The sequence below is a fragment of the Podarcis muralis genome, chromosome 1, assembly GCF_964188315.1.
Source record: "Podarcis muralis chromosome 1, rPodMur119.hap1.1, whole genome shotgun sequence".
NCBI lineage: Eukaryota > Metazoa > Chordata > Lepidosauria > Squamata > Lacertidae > Podarcis > Podarcis muralis.
In genome coordinates, this window is record NC_135655.1 from 82,256,144 (window position 1) to 82,278,089 (window position 21,946).

General features: G+C 42.7%; 5 protein-coding genes across 5 annotated transcripts in view; 4 read left to right on the forward strand and 1 right to left on the reverse strand.

The window, feature by feature from the left end:
- Positions 1 to 21,946, forward strand: part of LOC114601534 (apelin receptor) — a 492,419-nt gene that overhangs the window by 198,411 nt on the left and 272,062 nt on the right. The gene's annotated exons all lie outside the window — the stretch shown is intronic.
- LOC144328991 (olfactory receptor 5AR1-like) lies at positions 1,166 to 1,807 on the reverse strand. Its single transcript, XM_077935112.1, has one exon. The coding sequence runs from the start codon at positions 1,805 to 1,807 to the stop codon at positions 1,166 to 1,168; it is 642 nt and encodes a 213-aa protein (XP_077791238.1).
- On the forward strand, positions 10,028 to 13,067 carry LOC114584238 (olfactory receptor 5AR1-like). The gene is made up of 3 exons (XM_028705903.2): positions 10,028 to 10,947; positions 12,633 to 12,726; positions 13,038 to 13,067. The coding sequence occupies exons 1-3, from the start codon at positions 10,028 to 10,030 to the stop codon at positions 13,065 to 13,067; spliced, it is 1,044 nt and encodes a 347-aa protein (XP_028561736.2).
- On the forward strand, positions 14,493 to 15,440 carry LOC114584246 (olfactory receptor 5AR1-like). Its single transcript, XM_028705915.2, has one exon. The coding sequence runs from the start codon at positions 14,493 to 14,495 to the stop codon at positions 15,438 to 15,440; it is 948 nt and encodes a 315-aa protein (XP_028561748.2).
- LOC114601643 (olfactory receptor 5AP2-like) lies at positions 20,624 to 21,586 on the forward strand. The gene has a single exon (XM_077933193.1). It carries the CDS (start codon positions 20,624 to 20,626, stop codon positions 21,584 to 21,586), a length of 963 nt encoding a protein of 320 aa, XP_077789319.1.

A 21,946-nucleotide genomic window follows, 5' to 3' on the forward strand; every position in this document is an offset into this window, starting at 1 on the left:
TTTTAAAGCCATCCAGGTCAGTGGCCATCACTGCATCTTACTCACCAGCCATTTTAACCAGACTACCCTTGGAAGAGCACAGCATTTGGGTTGTTAAATATTGTTGTGCCTATCTGTTGCCCAATTCTAGCAGCACGACAACAACAACAACAACAACAACAACAACAACAACAACAACAACAACAACAACAACAACAACAACAACAACTGCTTTCAGGAGATTCTTGCTTGGTTTTCAATGTCAACTTGAGTAAGAATTCTAAGCAAGGTGGACTCTCTAGCATGGACAATGTTTGCTAGGGGATTCCTCAAGCAGAAACCTTGACTTCTTAAATTTCCAAAATTCCCTGAGCTAGCTTGGGTCCACATATCTACTTACACAACCTTGAGCCCCTCCTGCTTTGAAAAACTTTATCCCACCTGAAAGTCAGATGCTCAGTCCATACTTTTGTCCTCTCCTCTGCTTCTTAGCTGTTGTAAACTGGCAAGTCAGAAAGGTGGTATTTATTTATTCAGCTCAGAGCCCCAGATGGCTGATGCAAGGATTACATGGCTCCACAGGAAGCCATTAAAAATACTTCTCAAGGGTACCCCTCCCCTTGTCAATTTCTCCCTTTCATCCTTACAGAGATAATTAAAGATGTTCATTGAAGTTCTTTCTCTTGAACCTTTCCTCAGCAACACAAATTTTGTTCTGTTATACAGAAAATTATACCTAGAATTGACTCAGTCCTCCCAATATGTCACAGCATCCTCCTCAGCCAAATGTGGAATGTGCTTCCTTTGAAGTTCCTCTTCTGGAAGTAGAGTACCTCATAATTAAAACTGCCATGGATTCCTCCAAAGATCATTGAAATTATATTTTGAGTGGGTACTTAATGAGAAGTCACTGTTAGACATTCATGTCCCCCACCTCACAGAACTACAACTTCTTCCATGATTCTCTGGGGAAAGGGAATGACCACCTAAATACTTTAAGTATACGATGTTATATACCATAGCCCAGCAGCCTATTTCTTTTAAACCTAAAGTTAGAAGCTTAGTCCTATGCTGTAGTCCTCCTGTATTTCAGAATATATCCATTTGAGGGGTGAGAGACTCTGTGTTGGCCAGAAGGTAATGGCTTTTCAACCTTCTTTGCTCTATCCTCAAGCCCTAGGAACCTTCATAAGGGAGCTGTTTCCAGAAGAAGGAGGAGGAGGAGGAGGAGGAGGAGGATTTCACTGATGGAAGTGTCAGAACAAGACAACGCTATGAGTGGAGGGATCTCACAGAAGAAGTGGTTGATAACGTTGGGCCCACAGAAATCTAAGCTGAATGTGAGACTGGTGTGGGCCACCATACTCATCAGACCTGCAAAGTAGCAACTAATCCCTAGCACCACACACACCTTATTTGACATGACTGAGGAGTAATGGAGAGGGCGGCAGATAGCAGCATAGCGGTCATATGCCATGGCAGCCAAGGTGTAACATTCAGCATCCACAAATATCACAAAAAACACAAATTGAATGACACAGCTGGAGAAGGAGATGACCTTACGTTGGCACAGGAAGTCAGCCAGCATGCGTGGGGCAATGGCAGTGGAGTAGCCCAGGTCCATTACTGAGAGCTGGCAGATGAAGAAGTACATGGGTGTGTGAAGCTGTTCATCCAGGAGGATCAAGAGGATCATGCCCACATTCCCAACCAAATTTGCCAGGTAGATCAATAAGAACACCACAAAGAGGATAACCTCTAGGCGTGGATCATCTGTGAAGCCTACAAAAATGAACTCTGTCACAGTGGTGTGATTGCCCTCAGACATCACCAGACAATTTCAGAACAGGAGAAGAAGAAGAGAAGTGAGGAAAGGCAAAGCCTGTACTGCCAGTTCCAGAAAATAGTAATGTTGCAACCTGCTTCAGAAAAATGGAGAATTAGTCTGCATTGCCAGATACTGCTTCTTTAGCCTTGCATGTTGAGTCCCACAATGCCACCCCCCAAAAAAATCACACTTCACACATCAATTTTTGTTTAAGGTTTTTGGCATAATTTTGGCCACAACTTTATTCAAAATACAAAAAATGTGAGTGGTTGCTTAGGCATTGGTTATGGCTATCTGTCCTTGCCCTCAGGGACAGAGCTGGCCTTCCGGACACCAACAGAAGCCAGCGTGGGAAACAAGTATTGGGTGAGAAAATGAAGCTGGGCATCAGTCCCTCACTTCTCACCCTCATGTTCCTGTGGGGCTTGCACGGCCCAAGTCCGATGCCAGGGACAAGGACGAAAAGAATGGCAAGCCCCTGGATTCCTTTAACGGAATTCCCTTTCCGCATCATTTGGAGGGGTAGGCACTTACCCCTCCAAGCACCAATTTAACCAATGCCTAACCGCCAACCTTACAAGTTGTGACGATTTGCTACGCAGTAGGCAAAAACCAAATGGCACCAGCCAATCAGCCAGATGACAAAATTCCTACCAGGCCCCCGCTCCAAGGCGGACGACCCCATGACAGGCATAGCAAGGTCAAGCGATCAAGAAAAAACCACCCTATTAAAGGGAGGGAGGGCGGGTGATCCGGTGCAAAATGGCCAAGAGGACATCCAACGTCTGGCCCCTGTATTTAAAGACTCTGACCCCTCCTCCAAATTGGCAACAATCAAAACTCCCCAGCAACCCAATTTTAACCACTTAAAGGCTTGGGTTCCTCACCAAATCTGCCCAGTAACGGCAGGGTGGCTTGTTCCCCCAACTGCAACACATGCTCTCTGTTAGGGAGAACACGCTTTCTCTATAAAACTGACAAAATACTTCTCAACTGATGTATGCTTAGAAAGGAACATAATCTATTAAAACTTGTGTCTTTTCTAGGGGTAAAAGTTACTCTTTCAAATAATTACAATGGCATGTAATTAGGGTTAGATGAAGATTAACAGAGCAATGGGTACTCCTAGTCAGAGCATCCCAAAAGCAACGAGTTTCTCCCCCTCCGTCTGCTAGTGCTGGCTGAAAGAGGGGAACTGCGAAGGTGAGGTGGGTAGGGCAAGCTAAGAGGAATTAGGCAGCCATCTTACACAGACAGCCTGTCAGCTCCATACCTGAGGCAGCCATGTTGAAAACTGGTGTGGGACACTCTTTATGTTCAATTAGTTCATTCAGAACACTTTGCCTATCATTTGCTCTGCCTCTGTCCACCTTGGGCATGTGCCCTCCATGCCAATAAATTTCCACCAAAGGAATGCAACCCTTGGCAGTAGAAGGCTGCCATTCCCACCCTTGGATGTTTTTTGCCTGGGTGATTTCAGGTAAGAAAAAGGAACAGGAAGTGCACTTCACTGACCCACTACAAGGCCACATTAATTAAGACACAACTACAAAGTGAACGCGGGTGGCACTGTGGGTTAAACCACAGAGCCTAGGACTTGCTGATCAAAAGGTTGGTGGTTCGAATCCCGGCAACGGGGTGAGCTCCCATTGCTCGGTCCCTGCTCCTGCCAACCTAGCAGTTTGAAAGCACGTCAAAGTGCAAGTAGATAAATAGGTACTGCTCCAGCGGTAAGGTAAACGGCGTTTCCGTGTGCTGCTCTCGTTCGCCAGAAGTGGCTTAGTCATGCTGGCCACATGGTCAGATCACATGGTCTGATTTCAAGATAGTAACTCTACTTCAGAAAAAGTCACTAACATGTTCCCTCACCAATTCTGAAGTGAATATCTTAAAAAATAAGCACGATAAAGACTTGAAACAAAATCTGCATTAAAAACAGAGGTCTGTGAAATTATTTTAATGCCATGGAGGTGAGAATACCTAACCTTCAATTAATGTACAAAGTTGAAAGTTGAGAATCATGGGGAAAATTTTCCCTTCAGGTAAAAAATATGTATCATTTACAGTACATGGGTTTTTATTTCATCAAAATATGCTAGGAAATTATCTGAGCAACAACTTTTCCCTTGTTATGGTCCATACCATTAACTACTTATTAATCTATTTATTATTTGAGGCCTTTATATACTGCCTTTCATAAATACTGATTCCAGTTGATTTTCAATGCATTTTCAATACTCATCCAAACTCCACATGTACACTTTTAAGATGTATTTTGCATCATATCATTCCATAGTGTGACAAATACTCTAAGGGTTATTTTGTTATGGGACAAACAAAGCACATAGGGAATAATTATAGACTGTGCTACAGAGTTCTGTATGTTGCAATTAAAAATAATAGGACTTTATCAGCAAAGAATGCCAACACTAATATCCTCCTAATAATGTCCTTTGTACACAATTATTTATTCATTTGCTTGTCTTCTCTGGGGTGCAGAATCCAGGAAATGTTTGTTTTAATAAAGACTCACAGGGCAAGCCACAAGTTATTGAAGAAGTTACTAATTAGAATCAAGATTGTTAAGTAAATGAGGATCATTTAATCCTACAAGTGAACCAAGGCCAGAGCTGTAGCTAATCAATTTACTATATTTGTCAACCTCTGTATCCTGAATATTGTCAGTACATCATGTTCTGTCTACATGCCATTGCCTGTACTCTGACATCACACACATCTCCTAAATCTGTATGGAAACTGTACATCAAAGTGGCATAACACCAGTGGTTTATAGTTGTTGATTCCGTTCATTAGTGTGGCAAAGAGAATGTAACACAGTGTTTCCCAGACTCGGGTCTCCAGCTGTTTTTGGACTACAACTCCCATTATCCCTGACCACTTGTCCTGCTGGCTGGAGACCCGAGTTTGAGAAACACTGATGTAATACTACTGGGAGAGTGAAAAGTTAATAATTGTAGGAGAGCCTATCTGCCATCCAGAGGCAACATGGGAATATGAACACCTGGTTGGGTTATTGATAAAGTGGCTGCCAATAATTAGAAGCGATAGGCCATAACTGTGTTTATATTTAAATATTTTTAGAAGGGAAAAAGTCATCATGCTGCAGTTTGTGTGGCCGCCAATAGGCGACCATGTGAACTGCAGCATGACAACAGTGGATGGAACAAGCAAAACCGATAGGATGACTATGTGAATGAGCAGGCCAGCAGAATGAGCAAACACACTGGCGGGCAGGCAGTCCAGGTGGGCTTTGATCTGTTCCCTGTGATGCTGCCACCCGCCTGTCTGCTTCCATGATTGCACAACAGAGGGAAGCCTGGGGTCTGAACGAGCAGACGGCTTAGCTGAGTGAGTGGGTGGGTGGGGTGAGTGAACAGGCAGCCTGGAGATGGCCCAGGAAGGCCAGCAGTCCTTTACACAACCGTCATCATTACTGCTTTCCATGGTTCACACCAGTTGTTTGTTTGTTGCGTCCAGAAAATAATGTATAAGGAAGTTCTTTGCTCTCCCTACAATGGTTTTTCTTAATTTATAAAATTTGGCAAGTGTAAGAGCAACAAAATGGAAGGTGAACAATATAGAAAGATGAGTCTTCCTATATGAATTAATAAATTATTCTTTCATGAAATTCCTGAAGCCAACCAAGGTTATGAGATCCCCTGGAAAATGCTTTAGAATGAGAATTGACTGATTCTCAACTTCACTGATTTTGTGGTTATCTTGTTCTTTCATTGTCTTCTCTTCCCCTATTGCTCAATCCATTACCTGCCTTTGGACTAGCCACACTCAACCTGCTGCTAGGGGAAACCCGTCAACCAGCACTGTTTTGAAAGCAAGGGTACCTCTCTTTTTCAGTGATGTCATGGATCCCTTAGAATGAGTGCCTTCTGCACCCTTCTCCTCCATCCCATAAATAACCTTCTATATGTTATTTGTCCACAAATAAAATATAGAGAACCAATATTAATGTGGAGGGGTAAGCCATGTGAATTTCCCCTATACTTACTACAGTGGTACCTTGGGTTACAGACACTTCGGGTTACAGATGCTTCAGGTTACAGACTCCGCTAACCCTGAAGTAGTACCTCGGGTTAAGAATTTTGCTTCAGGATGAGAACAGAACTTGTGCTCCGGTGACGCAGCCGCGGGAGGCCCCATTAGCTAAAGTGGCACCTCAGGTTAAGAACAGTTTCAGGGTAAGAACGGACCTCCAGAACAAATTAAGTTCTTAACCTGAGATACCACTGTATTCCGATACCAGTTACAATTTTGCTCCCAGCCTAAAATATTAAAACCTGAGTTATCCATAGCACAACACATGGCCTCTTGCAAAAAAATATAAAGAATGGGACTGAGGAATTGAGAAGTTTGCACTTATTTTATCTTTAAATACCCAACCTTTCTCAGGGCTTAATCAAATAGTCAAATTTGATTCTGGGAAACCATACAGTATCCACTTTGGTCCTCTGCTATTATTGTGGTTGCATGGCCCTTTGGAATTGTTTCCTGTTCCTTGCAACTTCCTAGAGGGTTTGATTCATTTATTTCCCACCATCCATTCCCACCATTTTAACACATTTTCACAGGCAGCCTGCAATAACATGCCAATAACATGCCAACCATAGGGCCGGTTGCATTTGCTGACTCCAAGCAAAACAGAAATATACTATCACCCCAATGCTTGGTGACAAATCATACTGGAGAACAGGTCTAAATCCTTCCAACCCTTGCCACATACAGTGGTACCTCAGGTTACAGATGTTTCAGGTTACAGACGCTTCAGGTTACAGACTCCGCTAACCCAGAAATAGTACCTCGGGTTAAGAACTTTGCTTCAGGATGAGAACAGAAATCACACAGTGGCAGTGCAGTGGCAGTGGGAGGCCCCATTAGCTAAAGTGGTGCTTCAGGTTAAGAGCAGTTTCAGGTTAAGAACGGACCTCCGGAACGAATTAAGTTCTTAACCCGAGGTACCACTGTAATGGTTTCATTCCAAATTTTCTTTAAATTAGTTGAAGTCCTTCCCATCATCCTCTGTACAGAAGAAAGACTGCATTGCAGTACTCTGTATTTGCAAAAAAACCCCACCTTTCAGTCTGTTGAGATATAGTCTTTCTGCCAAAGAATTAAACATTGCAATAAATTTCATTTATTAAATTTGTATACCACCCTTCATCTGTAGATCTCAAGGCAGTTCATATAGCACAGGTATAAGATTTTAAAAAACAACAACTAAAAAGACTTAAAAGCAACAACAAATTTATAGTACATGTTTAGTCCAACCAAAAGGAAATATGAAAGACAAAGGAGTAAGTACCACAAATAACCACCCACCAAAGATTATGATTCCACCAAGGGCGAGAAACTCCCTGGTGACGTTCAGGTCCAGACCATTCAGATGGAAAGTTTGAAAAATCTTCTATCTTAGTATTTTCTCTATCAATAGTTGGCCTTCCAAAAGGGAAACAGTTCGTTTCAGTTTACCAGTCTTTCTGGAGAAATGCTTCAGTCTGGTCATCTGCATAGCCTCAAGGGGAATATCTGTGATTCCTCCAACTCCATTTGTGCTTCTCGTTCTTGTAATTCTATGGTCTGGTTCTGGAGTGACCTTTTCTAGGTCAGTCCCTCAGCTGTGCTCCCCCGAGGCACCCGGTGTTCCCCTAACCTCCAGGGTAAAAACTGCAACAGGTCAGGAACTCATTTTAACTTGCATGCAGCGAATCCAGGTGTTGTTTCCTTCCAATTTTACAGAGGGATGAATGGCCTGATGAGGGCTATCCCACTGTGGCTCTGGGCAATTCTTTCTTATTACCTTCTTTACCAGGACCCAATCACAAGGTTGCAGATCATCCAGAGGCCAGGACTGAGTATTCCTAAAGAGCGTAAGAGTGAGAGTCAATGCATTCTGGAGTTCTTCAACATGTTCAGCCAATTTTTAATCTCCTCCCATTAGTGAAGCATATAGAATGCATAATGGCCCAGTTAACTGAAATAATCTTCCAAAGAGGACTTCATCGGGGCTCAGGCTTGTACCTACCATTGAGGTGGTTCTAAGCTAAGTTTCTTCACCAAGTTTTCCCTATCCCACCTTAATTTTCCCAGTAGTTTTCTCAACAAGCCCTTGATAACTGTGGGCAATGCAGTGGATGCAGTTGCTGGGTTATTCCCAAGGATGTAAGCACTGTTTAAACAGCTTGGTTATTGAAGTGGGGTCCCAAATCTGGCTCTGTTATTTGAGGACCTCCAAACTGGGGGATGATATCCTTCAGTAGAGCTTTGACTACTGAAGCAGCACCTTCCTTTCTGGTCAGGAAAGCCATTTCAAAAAAGTACAAATCATTACATCCACCACTTCCTTCTCAGTTTCCTCTATCCATGCTTTACTCAAAAGATGCTGATAGCCCTGGTATGGAGGCATATCTGCAAAGTCAGTCTGTAATCTCTGAAGGGGGCCAAAGATGTTACTGGAATACAACTCCCATCATCCCTGACTATTCGCCATGATTGCTGGAGAAGATTGAGAGTCTAGCGACATCTGAAGGGCCTCAGGAACCCATCCCTGCTTCAGAGCAAGGAAGGAATCAGGATTGTGTCACACAATTACCTGATGAGACTAACAAGATGGTGATTATTACTGCGTGGTCTCTCTAGGATGAGTGTCATGGGAAGTTGCCCCCAAGGCTTTCTGTTGTTCAATAAGCACATATGCTCTCATCACCTCTAGAATCAGTTCTTTAAAACGTATGTACACTCATAGCCTCTAGAATCAGTGCACAATATGAAGAAAATTCTGTTTGACTACAGGTAAGGCTGAGGTGATGCAGTCAGATCCTATAATATACATGCTGAGTTTTTATGGGGAAGGAATAATCTTTCTTCTGCAAGAATAGTAGTTGCCATTACTGAAAGTATTTATCCACACTTAATGGGTTTTTTAAAAATTAGGTAAATATCCATTTTAATGAACTTTGAATCTTTTGTTTTCAGTTAGTTTGAGTAGCTGGAAATCAATGAGTATCTAGTTGAGGATGCAGGGCTTACTAAACTGTGATTTCTGAATTTAGGGAGGGGAAACACTGAATGGAGTAAACTGCTTTAATTTTGGCTTAAAGCTGCTTTCCCCCACCCTCAGTGTCACCTACCCCTGCTTACTCTACTCAGACCTCTGTCATTGTTCAAGATTGCTCCTTTCCCCCTCTCAATTTTTCTACATGCCTGCTTTATTCAAGCCTCTGTTGTTTTAAATTTGGCATTTTTCCATCTTTGCTTTCCTCAAACCTCTGCTGTCATTTAAAACCACAACTATCATTCAATCTCTGCTTTACTTAAACCCCAGTTGTTGTTTTAAAATGGGCAATTCCCTCTATGTCTTTCCATTCCCGCTTTACTCAAACATCTGTTCTTGTTTAAAACCACAATTTTCCTCTCAGTGTTTCTCCACCCCTGCTCAAAGTTCTGTCATTGTTTAAAATAGTCTCTATTTTTTATTTCATTATCTCACACATATCTTATGTGTGAGATATAAAGGATGTGGAGCCCTCATATATTCCATTGTAAGAAGGTACTTTACTTAAATCTCTGCTGTTGTTTAAATCCACCTCTTCCTTCTCCGTTTCCTCTATCCATGCTTTACTCAAATGTCTGCCTTTCTTTAAAACCACCACCTTACCCTTCTCAGTGCCTTTGCCTTCTCATTCCCAGGTCATGTCCATGGCTGGTGTGCAACCTCCATTGTCTTTTGCTCCCATACACCATGATAATTTCATGCAAACCCAGGCTTATGATGAGGCAGTGCCAATCCTCCAATGGGGGCTGCATGATGAAAGGAAGGCATGGCCAGTTGGTCCCTGAAGAGTTGAGAGTGGTAAAGAAAATCTGAAATGATGGCACACACTCATTAAAGCCCCTCCTGTCTTTTTTATTTTGATGAATGTACACAAATATAAAATTAACTCTGGAGTGGCCATGCATTTGCCTAATGTAAGTGGAGTTTGGTTCATAGTGCAACATGAAAAATATTTTGAAAAATATTTTTCCAAATTATATAAATGAAAATCACATTCTTTTTTTAAAAAATTAAAATGTTTCCAATGCACACTCTTATATTATCTCAGGTTTTCACTATGATTTTCAATGTTTTCTCTTATCTATCCTAATTTTAGCCCTCATTACTGATTGATGGTTAATCATACTGGAAGAATGCAAGAGGGGAACAGGACCCAGGTGTCTGAGTTCATTCTCTCAGGATTCACAGATCGTTCTGAAGTGGAGATACCCTTGTTTTTGCTCTTCCTATTAATTTACCTACTGACAGTGATGGGAAATTTGGGTATGATTGTGTTGATCCAGACAGACTCCCTTTTGCAGTCTCCAATGTATTTTTTCCTCAGCAACCTGTCCTTCATTGACATTTGCTACTCCTCCATCATCATTCCCAGGCTGCTGTATGATCTCCTTACAGAGAGGAAGGTGATTTCATACAATGAATGTGCAACCCAGATGTGGTGCTTCACCCTCTATGCTACAACAGAGTGCTACGTTCTGGCTGCTATGGCTTATGACCGTTTTGTTGCCATCTGCAAACCACTGGTTTATCCTATTGCCATGGCTAGAAACATCTGTCTTCAGCTTGTGGCTGGGTGCTACCTGGTGGGGCTTGTGAATGCTATTGTTCACACCTGTGGAACCTTTAGTTTGTCTTTCTGTGGTCCCAATGTAATTAGCTCCTTCTATTGTGACATCCCTCCTTTGTTGCGACTCTCCTGCTCAGACAACTATGTTTCCAAGGTTGTACTCTTTGTCCTTTCCACTTTTGTCGTGGTAGGGAATGCAATTATTGTTCTTGTGTCCTATGCTTATGTCATCTCTGCCATCTTGAGGATGCGGTCATCCACAGGTAGACAGAAGACCTTCTCAACCTGTGCCTCACACCTGACTGCTGTTGTACTGTATTACGGGTCCTTGACCTTCATGTATGTGCAGCCTGGAGGCATTGAGGCAGTGGAGCAAGACAAGATTGTGTCCGTCTTCTACACCATTGTGATCCCCATGGTGAACCCCGTCATCTACAGTCTGAGGAACGAGGAGGTGAAAAGAGCCCTGAAGAAAAGACTAAGCAATAATATCTTACTCCCACAGCAAAAGCAGTGAATATTCATGTGGTTATTGTTGTTAAAATGTTGTCCTATCTTGCACCTTTGTCTCACACAACATTGGATTTGAGCCAAAATATATCAGAAGTCGTTTTTCTGGAGAGAGAGAAAATATCACTGTTTTCCCATTTCAGGCTGGGTACATTCGCAGCTCTGCTGCAACATGCCAGGAATTGAACTATGGCTTCCTACTCCTTTTTGATTTGTCTCCAGAAATATATGAGAAAACTCCTTAAAAATACCCCATTGGGTCTTGACCCCAGCCCATCTTGCACATATGTCTAAATTTGGGTCCCCTATGTGTTGGAAGGTATGTATCGAAAGAGCACATGTGGTGGTCTTGCAAACATGTATACGAATTTTGAGAAGAGTTAATGAAGAAATTTCTGAAATAATAGGTGAACTGTTGCCTTTAAACCCGTAACTATGACTTTTATCCATTTCTGATTTGTTTAATACAGACTTAATATGTAATTCTGTGAAGTGCCCTAAAACCCCCGGGTATAGGGTGGTATATAAATTCAATAAATAAATAATAAATAAACAAACCACTTACATTTTTCCCCCCTAACAGGAGCTGCTCATTTGACAATATCACAGGGCTGGAAGGTGTCCTCAGGTTTTTCTTTAAATATTTGGTTCTATAAAGTAATGCTTGTTCCCATTTTTGAGAAATTGACTTATACATTAAATTGACTTATACATTAATCCAGATCTAGGTAAACCTATGGATCTTGCTTCCATTTTGTGGCCATTTGTTACTTACCGTATATAATACGCCAATCATGGGGGTGGCAAGTCTCAATGAAATATGACTCTACAGTGGTACCTCTGGTTACATACGCTTCAGGTTACAGACTCTGCTAACCCAGAAATAGTGCTTCAGGTTAAGAACTTTGCTTCAGGATGAGAACAGAAATCGTGCTCCGGCGGCACGGCAGCAGCAGGAGGCCCCATTAGCTAAAGTGGTGCTTCAGGTTAAGAACAGTTTCAGGTTAAGTACGGACCTCCGGAACGAATTAAGTACTTAACCCGAGGTACCACTGAATTTGGTATTCATAACATTTGTTTTGTTCCAGTTCTGTATCAGTTTGGTTTTTGTTGTAAAATCTAATTCAGTGTGTGGTCTGCACGATTAATCCCCTGACTTGGCAAGGAACAAATGGTAAGGTTCTGGTCATAGACCTTTGTAGAGGTCTATTGATTTTCTGAAAGCTTTAAAGAAGTAGCAGCCCTTGTTTCCATTGGTAGAAACCTGCTGGGAAATAGCCAAATGATTAAGTTAGTTAGGGTATTTAAAAACACAAAGACCAGGAAAAATTCTTGTCTTGCCCTCAGATAAAACACCTGTTTAATTGGCCAAAAGCCCATTGAAGGAAATGTACTGCAGTTTCAATGTGTTCTTGTAGCCGTTGAGGAAATTGGTTGATTGTAAAGAGTTCTCTTTTGTTTTCTAGTTGGAATGTCAAAACACAGGCTGTAAACCTGTGCAATATACTTGGGGAAGGAATCAAACTTTATTTAGGACATTGGTTTCTGGTAGTCATCATTTTGGAATCCATTAACTCCTTTCTCCAGTCCAATATATACCAGCAGAGAACCCATTTGTCAACTGTCAATCCTTATGTTACAAATATGTATCAGCAGGCTTTGGGTGGGAAAACCCAAAGGATTGTAGAAGTATCCAAAAGACAACAAACCTGGGTGGCTTGGGGAAGACACAAAAACAGACCAATGAAGAACATGGTCAGTGGCTGGAATACACTGTTTGTGATCCTCCCTGCTCTTTTCCTTTGCATCTTGGCACCACTCCACTCCCCCAGCCCTTGCACCTCCCAATTCTTTAAATCAGCGGTGACCAACCTTTTATGCCAGACTGAGTCCAATGGTAAATTTGGGATTTTGAGTGAGTGAGTGAGGTGGGCTCCTGGTGGCAGGGATGGTTCTTGACCCAAAATAACTGCCATGAGTGGGTGTAGCTTGAAAAAAAATGGGGAATACTACTATTCCTATATACGTATGTGGATTTATCCACATTTAATGTTTTCTTTTTCTAGATGTTAACATCCATTTCACTGAAGAGGTAGGTGAGGCTGGTGAAGTCAAAGACTTTCAGACAGCCTTCTAATACTACCTTTCCAAGTGTTTGCCTTACACCCCATTTTCCTTTTTTGCTGTTGCTTTAGTCTGCAAGCCTGGGGTTAAAGACTGTCTTACCACTTATATTTGTAAGCTGCTCACAGAGACTTTTGTCAGTTGAAGAATGGGGTTAAAAAGCTCTAAATGAATAAACTTGGATGGTGATAGAGGGTTGTTCTCAGTGTCTAATTTGAATTTTCTCAAGATGTGGCAACAAGATGTTTTAATTAGGTCCACAGAGCATTTCTATTGTTATGATATCCAAAAGGACTTCCAAAACCAACTATAAAATCCTTGTTTCTCCATTGGAAGTCACACTTCCCCTTGACTCCTTTTAATATTAAGCCTTGACCTGCTAAAACTGAAAGATTAAACCAGAAACATGGACCATATCAGAGGAGAGTCACTGAATGATCTACAAAACTTTTTTATTTCATGCACGTCACTGCTAAAGCCAAAAGGTAAGGTGCTAATCATAGACCTTTCCCACCCCAATCTATACCAGCCCAGAACTCATTCTTCAAGCGTCAATCCTTATGGAGCCAAAACTGTAGCACCAGCCATGAGAGAGGTGTCAGCAGACTTTGGGGGAACTGAAAGATTTGTAGACATAGCAAAAAACAAGCAAACCTGGTTAACTTGGGGGAAAATAGAAGAACAGACCAATGAAAACTGAGCATGATCAGTGGCCAGAGAACACTGTTTATTCAGGGAAGAGTGGGAAAGAGACCGTGGGAATGGAATGGAGTATCCTGCTCCATACAGTTTCAAAGGGACATAGTCATCCATTAAGAGAGCTATGGCTGAAAGTGGGGCATACATTGATAAAATACTCTGGGCTGTGAACTTGCTCTCTTCACTGGCTAACCCTGTCTACTCTAACCCATCTTAACTTGCTCACTTGCTCACCAGGTGCCTACAGGGCTGCACTGTTTTCAGAGGTGGGAAGGAGAGCAGCAGGAGAACAAAGCCCTTTGTGATCCTCCCCCCTTCTCCTTTGTGCCATGCTTTGTTGGAGCTGCAATCATGTACATGCACATACACACACCACCCTACCTCTCTCCATTTCTCTGTCGCTCACAGAACACACACATGACTTTCTCCCTTATAAAAGCCTAGCCAGGCTTGCAGACAGTTGGAGAAACAATTAGGGCAACCATCTCAACTGCTTCTCCAACACTTTGGTCATTATGTAAGAGGAACAAATGTTTTTGAAAAGTATATTTCCAATAATGGAAATCACAATTTTAAAAGATGGTTTGCAATGCACCCCCTTGTATTACCTCAGCTTTTCACTTTGCTTTCCAATCCTTCCCCTTATCTATCCTAATTTTAGCTGTCATTCCTGACTGAAAGTTAATCATATTGGAGAAATGCAAGAGGTGAACAGAACCCAGGTGTCTGAGTTCATTCTTTTAGGATTCACAGATCATTCTGAAGTGGAGATACCCTTGTTTTTGCTCTTTCTACTAATCTACCTCCTAACAGTGATGGGGAATCTGGGTATGATTGTGTTAATCCAGACAGATCCCGTTTTGCAATCTCCAATGTACTTTTTCCTCAGCAACCTGTCCTTCATTGACATTTGCTACTCCTCCACTATCATTCCCAGGCTGTTGTGGGACCTCCTTACAAATAGGAAGGTGATTTCGTACAATGCATGTGCGACCCAGATGTGGTTCTTCACCCTCTATGCTACAACAGAGTGCTACCTTCTGGCTGCTATGGCTTATGACCGTTTTGTTGCCATCTGCAAACCATTGGTTTATCCTATTGCCATGGCCAGAAATGTGTGTCTTCAGCTTTTGGCTGGGAGCTACCTGGTGGGACTTTTTATTGCCATTGTCCACACAAGTGGTGTCTTTAGGCTCTCCTTCTGTGGTCCCAATGAAATCAGTTCCTTCTACTGTGACATCCCTCCTTTGTTGCGGCTTTCCTGCTCAGACAACTATGTTTCCAAGGTTGTACTCTTCGTCCTTTCCACTTTTGTCGTGGTAGGGAATGCAATTATTGTTCTTATCTCCTATGGTTACATCATTTCCACCATTTTGAGGATGCGGTCACCCACAAGCAGACAGAAGACCTTCTCAACCTGTGCCTCACACCTGACTGCCGTTGTACTGTATTACGGGTCTTTGACCTTCATGTATGTGCAGCCTGGAGGCATTGAGGCAGTGGAGCAAGACAAGATTGTGTCCGTCTTCTACACCATTGTGATCCCCATGGTGAACCCCGTCATCTACAGTCTGAGGAACGAGGAGGTGAAAAGAGCCCTGAAGAAAAGACTGAGTAAGAAAATCTTTCACCAGAGGCCACAGTAGCAAACATTCATATGGTGTGGATTATTATGATTTTCCTCAGTCCTGCGCATTTGTCTGCCCTCTCACAACCTATCTATGGGTGATACTGGAGCTGAGCCTAAATTTCTGAGATGTGATTTTTCTAAGGCAATTTCTGATATTCTTTTTCTGTTTTGAGTGCTATAAAAGCTTGGTGAAATAAATAAATAAATGACAAATCCAGGTAGGTTTGAGGAACTGGGTGGGTAGGTGTTGCGGTGGTGGTGGGGATGTTGGTCAGGCTGCCAGGACAATTACTGCTTTCCAAATACTGGGCATTAATGGAGTATTGCTTCTGCTGTTGAGGGTGAAGGGGTGATGCAGCCACAGTAGCAAAAGCATTGAATTGTCTCTGTGCTGAGGCATCAAAGCACTGACTTCCCCATGCCTGAGTCATCTGCTCCCTCTCCCTCTCTGGAACTGGCAGTGACACTTGGCATCGGGAAGGCATGTGAGCAGTGCCACCATCCCTGTGCTGCCTCACTGCCTGCTGCAATTGCTATTGCCATTTCCAGTGGCAGCAATTTTTTAATTCATTAAAAAAAAGAAGCTGTGCTGCTCCCACTGCTAAAGTTGAGCCCCATTTCTGAGATACTGTGATCCCTGCTCCTGACAGTCCCTGCAGAAATTTAGTAAAATAGCCCACCAATTTGTCTATCTGGAAATATGGCAGAGAAATTTGAGAGGCTATTTGTGCACAGCCCAATCCTATATATTGCATGCATTTTACTGTCTATACAACACTATCATTTTTCAACATCTGGCAGAATTTCAGAATGCAATTCTGATTTATTTATTTTTTTGAATAGCAAATCTTTCCATTTATTGCTCTTTTAGAATTTTGAGTTTGAGGACTGTTTTTGAAGAATTGATGTAAAGCAGGGATGGAAAATGCCCAGATATTATTGGACTACAACTCCCATTACCACTGGTCATGTGGCTGTGGCTTGCTCCCACCACCACAATGAGAAGGATGGGTTAGCTTTGACTGGAGGCATACCAATCTGGTCAGTGGTGCTGCTATTGCCAGCACCTCCCTCTGCCCCCTTTGACTGTGCACCATAGCTACACACAGGAGTGCTGACCTGAGCCCCTAGGTTATGAGTGCCCAATGACGCCTGTGATGTAACATGATGTCATGATGTCACGACTTCATGACTTCATGTTGTGTTGGTGGCACAGCAGTGCTTCCGAGGCCTTTCGGGGTCTCGGAGGTTACATCCAAGGCCTCATGAGACCTCCAATGAGATTTCCAGTTTTTACCGGAGGTCGTGTTCAGATGCTGGCAGGGCCTCGGACATTGGTTCTGAGACCTCGCAGGGTCTCCGAGGTCACATCTGAGGCCTTGCGATACTTACATGGAACAAACACAAGAAACAAACAACTAAGACTGCGGCCAAAATGGAGGGTGGAGGGTGCACTAGCCAACTAAGATAAAACACAGGCAACAAACAATGTTTACTTATTTATTTACCAATTTACTGACTTTAAGGAAGGGAATGATTAATTGGCAAAGGACAGAGAAACGAACAGATAATAGGCTGGATACCAGTAGGCACTGGATGGGAAAACAAGACAAAATAATTAATATAAATAACTACTAATGAATTAACCACTAATGTTAACGAAAGCTAAGTAGGGTACTACTGCAAAGATTCACACATACACACATGCACAAACATCACAAGCTGAAGTGGAACACAGAACTGTAAAAAAAAAACCTATCTAAAAAGCTTTAGATAAAAAACAAACTTTAGCTCCTTGGACAGAGGACAGAAGGTGGTTCTCAGTGTCATGCTCTATTTACGAACTGTATTCTATTTACTGTTTTGAATTTTCTCAGTTTTTGACAACTCAGATTTTAATTAGGTCCACCGAGCTTGTATATTGTTTTGGCATCTCAAAGGACTTCCAAAACTAACTATAAAATCCTTGTTTCTCCATTGGAAGTCAGAGTTCCCCTTGTTTCCTCTTTACATTTAGCCTCAACCATCTCAAACTGAAAGACTAAGCCAGGGACATGGATCATATCAGAGGAGAACCACTGCAGGACCTGCTGGTTTATTTATTCTTTTTAACATCATGCACATAACTGCAAAAGCCAGATTTCTGTGAGGCTGCTTTGCATGATTAACCCCTTGGCTTGGCAGATAACAAGAGGTAAGGTGCTGATCCTAGACCTTTGTAGATCTCTCTTGATTTTTTTCTGAGAGCTTTACATGAGTAGCAGCCCCTGATTCAGTGGATAGAAACCTGTTGGGAAATAGCCAAATGATTGTTAGGGTGTGTGTGTGTTTTTAACCATTTCTGCTTGTCCCATAACTAGAAAGCACATGTCAGAGTGGTTTTCCATTTGACCAATGCTTCCATTTGACCAATGCATGGATCCAAGTGATTTTCCCCTTGCCTCACTCCTTTCCCAGGGAAAACCTGCTCTTTAGCTCTAAATCAGAACAAACAGTAATCAGCAGAAAACCTGATTGCCGTTTGCTCCAGCTGAGCACTAAAGTGGTTTCCCCCAGGGGAAATGCAGTGGGAGAAGAGGAAGTGTATATGGATAAACTCCAAGAGGCGAACCAGGGGACAAATTCCTGTCTTGCTGTCAGACAGCACCTGTTTAAATGGCCAAAAGCCCATTGAAGAAAACTTACTGCCGTTCCAATGCAACAACCCCAAGGTTTGTAGAAATACAAATAAATTTAAAAATCTAGGTGACTTGGGGAAAACCCAGAAACAGCTCACTGAAGCATGTGGTCCATGGCCAGAGAACATTGTGTGCTCGGAGTGGAGCAGGGAAGAGAGATCCTGGGAATGGAATGTACTATCTTCTACAAACCCCCTACAGCATTGCACTGCTCTCAGAGGTGCAAAGGAGAGTGACAGGCCCTCCAATGTCCTTATTTTCCAAATACGTCCTGGATTAGAGAAGTCATCCCAGTTTCTGATTTGATCCTGCAGTGTCCCAATTTCCTTAGGATGTCCCTATTTTCATTGTAGAAATGTTGGATGGTATGGAGTTATCCGACCCCTGAGCTGTCTGAAGGCAATACTGTATAGGGAAGGGGTTGTTTTTTAAAAAAATGTTTAATGTTTTATTATGTTTTTATATATGTTGGAAGAAGCCCAGAGAGACTAGAGCAACCCAGTAAGATGTGTGGGATATAAATAGTAAAATTATCATTATGGAATGGGACATCCCTGTTTTCATTGGACAAATGTTGAAGCGTGGGGAGGAGTCTCTTCTCTCCTTTGCACCTTTGATGTCAGAACTGCAAAGAAGAAGAGGAGGATTACAACATGCTGTGTTATTTGGATCTTGCTATCTGAACCTACTGCAGTAAAAGGAGAGAGCTAATTATACAGTGATAGTACACACAGGCATTTTCCATGGGAGAGGCAGAGAATTTGCTTTTCTTCCCTAGCCCATGTGCATGTGACTTCCTGATACATATCATATTGCAGCCAGCAAAAAAACCTTGAGGAAGGAACCTGATCTACCGAAAGACCTAGCAGAGGAACAAAGCACACAGGATCATGCACTGGGCTCAGGCTAGCAGATGCACTGCATTCTGATTGCTGTTAACAAGATTGAATGTGGGAGGGGAATCTCACTGAAGGAGGACAGGGAGAGAACAAAGTAGCAAGCCACCTTTGGCTAAACAAATGGCAGGAAGGGATGGAGAGGGAATTCAATGTCTCACAAGCAAGGCTGACAATGCCCATCCATGACTCACCTTCTGTTGCTCACACATGCAGCTCAGCTAGATTGGTAAAGAAAAAGTGTTTTATATGCGTTGTATATAATAATAATAATAATAATAATAATAATAATAATAATAATAATAATATATTATTTGTACCCCGCCCATCTGGCTGGGTTTCCCCAGCCACTCTGGGCGGCTTCCAACAAAGATGAAAGATACACTATATGTGATATGCAGGGACACGGGTGGCGCTGTGGGTAAAACCTCAGTGCCTAGGACTTGCCGATTGTATGGTCGGCGGTTCGAATCCCCGTGGCGGGGTGCGCTCCCGTTGCTCGGTCCCAGCACCTGCCAACCTAGCAGTTCGAAAGCACCCCCGGGTGCAAGTAGATAAATAGGGACCACTTACCAGCGGGAAGGTAAACAGCGTTCCGTGTGCTGCACTGGCTTGCCAGATGCAGCTTGTCACACTGGCCTTGTGACCCGGAAGTGTCCTCAGACAGCGCTGGCTCCCGGCCTCTTAAGTGAGATGAGCGCACAACCCTAGAGTCGTACACGACTGGCCCATACGGGCAGGGGTACCTTTTTATATGTGATATAGCACTGTGACTCCCAATGGCGCTGTGGAGTCCCGTCTTTCCCTACCAGATTTCCCTGTATGAGTTTACAACGTGTTTAACTGAATTGCTTCTTCGATGTGTCTAGATCCAGCCATGCAATCACCATGTACATACAGACACACATGCCTATGCATACCTCCTTCCCTCTCTCAGTTGGCCCAATGGTATTTCTCTGTCTCTCATAGAACTGAACACACCTCTCTCCCCCTTACAAAAGCCTTCCCAGGGTAGCAGACAGGCAGAGAAGCAATCAGGGAAACCATCACAATTGCTTCTCTTAAACTAGAAGAAGAAACTCTTTAGGGCATTGCAAGCCCACCACCGTCTTCAACAGTACACAGCAGGGCAGCAAAGTGATCCTTGTTTCTCCACTGGAAATTAGACTTCTCCTTGTTTCCTTTTAATTTTTAGTCCCAACCACCTAAAACTGAAAGATTAAGAAGGATCATATCAGAAGAGAATCACTGCAGGATCTGTGGCAGTTTTTTACATCATGGACATACTGTACCTAAAAAAGCCAGAAGCCTTTTGGGCTGCTTTGCATGATTAATCCCTTGGTTTGGCAAGTAACAAAAGGTAAGGTGCTGATCATAGACCTTTGTTGAGCTCTGTTGGTTTTCAGATAGTTTTTCAAGAGCAGCAGGCACTGTTTACATTGGTAGAAACCTATTGGGAAGTAGCCAGAGAGTCCCAAGAACACTAGAGGATCACGTGTTCCTCAGGCCTGTTCTATAGACTTGATATCATGACTGGAAAGGAAAGAAAGGGAGGAATTGAACAACTGTTTGGTATTCACTTTTATAAACAAGTTCAGGTCCACATTTCCCCCCAATATTCTAGGATGAGAAAAATTACACATGGGGAGGAAATGGTCATGGAGAATTACACCACAACGACTGAGTTCATCCTTCGTGGACTGACAGATCAGCCAGAACTGAAGATTCCCCTCTTTGTGATCTTTCTGGGGATCTATGCTGTCAGCATCGTGGGTAATCTAGGAATGATTGTTTTAATAGGAATTGACTCTCGGCTTCACACACCCATGTATTTTTTCCTTTGCTACCTGTCCTTTGTTGACTTCTGTTACTCCACCGTCATCACTCCCAAGATGCTGGTGAACTTTGTAGCTGATGCTAACATCATTTCATTCCATGGATGTGCAGCGCAGTTCTACTTCTTTGGCTCATTTGCGGGCATCGAAGGTTTCCTTTTGGCAGTAATGGCATATGACAGGTACAATGCCATTTGCAACCCACTCCTCTACAAGGTGATTATGTCATGGAAAGTCTGCAGCTACTTAGTAATTGCCTCGTTTCTAGCTGGATTTATAAATGCAGCAATTCACACTTATTTCACGTTCCACCTGCACTTCTGTGATTCTAACATCATCAACCACTTCTTCTGTGACACGCCCCCTCTCCTCGCACTCTCTTGCACTGACATACACATCAACCTGATCATCATCTTTGTCTTTGCCAGTTTTAATGAATTAAGCTGCCTCATCACAATTCTTATTTCCTACATCTATATCCTCTCTGCCATCTTACGGATCAGCTCCTCAGATGGGAGGCGCAGAGCTTTTTCTACATGTGCTTCCCACTTACTGGCAGTCACCATATTCTTTGGAACGATCCTGTTCATGTATTTGAGACCCAGCTCCAGCCACTCTATGGACCAGGACAAAATAGTCTCTGTCTTCTACACTGTGGTGATTCCCATGCTGAATCCACTGATCTACAGCCTGAGGAACAGGGAGGTAAAAGATGCTCTGAGAAAAGCTGTGCGTAGGAAAGCCGTGTTTTAACATGTTGGCTACTGGAAGACTATCAATGTGTGCTTTGGGCATGTTGGTAGTCGACTGGCTTTAGCACAATTTTATAAATGTATTGTTAAATGTAAATGTTATCAGTTGATTTTTACCCAGTACTTTTTAGCTCATATTTTCATTATGTTGGGAAGAACAGACTGTTTGGGGTAGAGCTGCAGCTCAGTGGAAGCTGCATTGCCTGCAGAAAGGTCCTCTGGTTCAATCACGAGCATCTCTAGGCTGGGAGAGACCCCAGTCTGAAACCCAGGAGAGTCCCTGCCAGTCAATGTAAACAATATTGATCTAGATTGATCAATGATCTGATTCAGTATAAGGCAGCTCCTTATATCCCTAACT

Bases quoted from the DNA above. Each gene is read 5' to 3' on its own strand.
- LOC144328991 (XM_077935112.1), bottom strand. From the start codon at position 1,807: ATGTCTGAGGGCAATCACACCACTGTGACAGAGTTCATTTTTGTAGGC.
- LOC114584246 (XM_028705915.2), top strand. From the start codon at position 14,493: ATGCAAGAGGTGAACAGAACCCAGGTGTCTGAGTTCATTCTTTTAGGA.
- LOC114601643 (XM_077933193.1), top strand. From the start codon at position 20,624: ATGAGAAAAATTACACATGGGGAGGAAATGGTCATGGAGAATTACACC.
- LOC114584238 (XM_028705903.2), top strand. From the start codon at position 10,028: ATGCAAGAGGGGAACAGGACCCAGGTGTCTGAGTTCATTCTCTCAGGA. The intron at 10,948-12,632 runs TAATATCTTACT...TCAGCAGGCTTT, and splicing joins CTGAAGAAAAGACTAAGCAA to GGGTGGGAAAACCCAAAGGA. The intron at 12,727-13,037 runs GTCAGTGGCTGG...TTCTTTTTCTAG, and splicing joins ACAGACCAATGAAGAACATG to ATGTTAACATCCATTTCACT.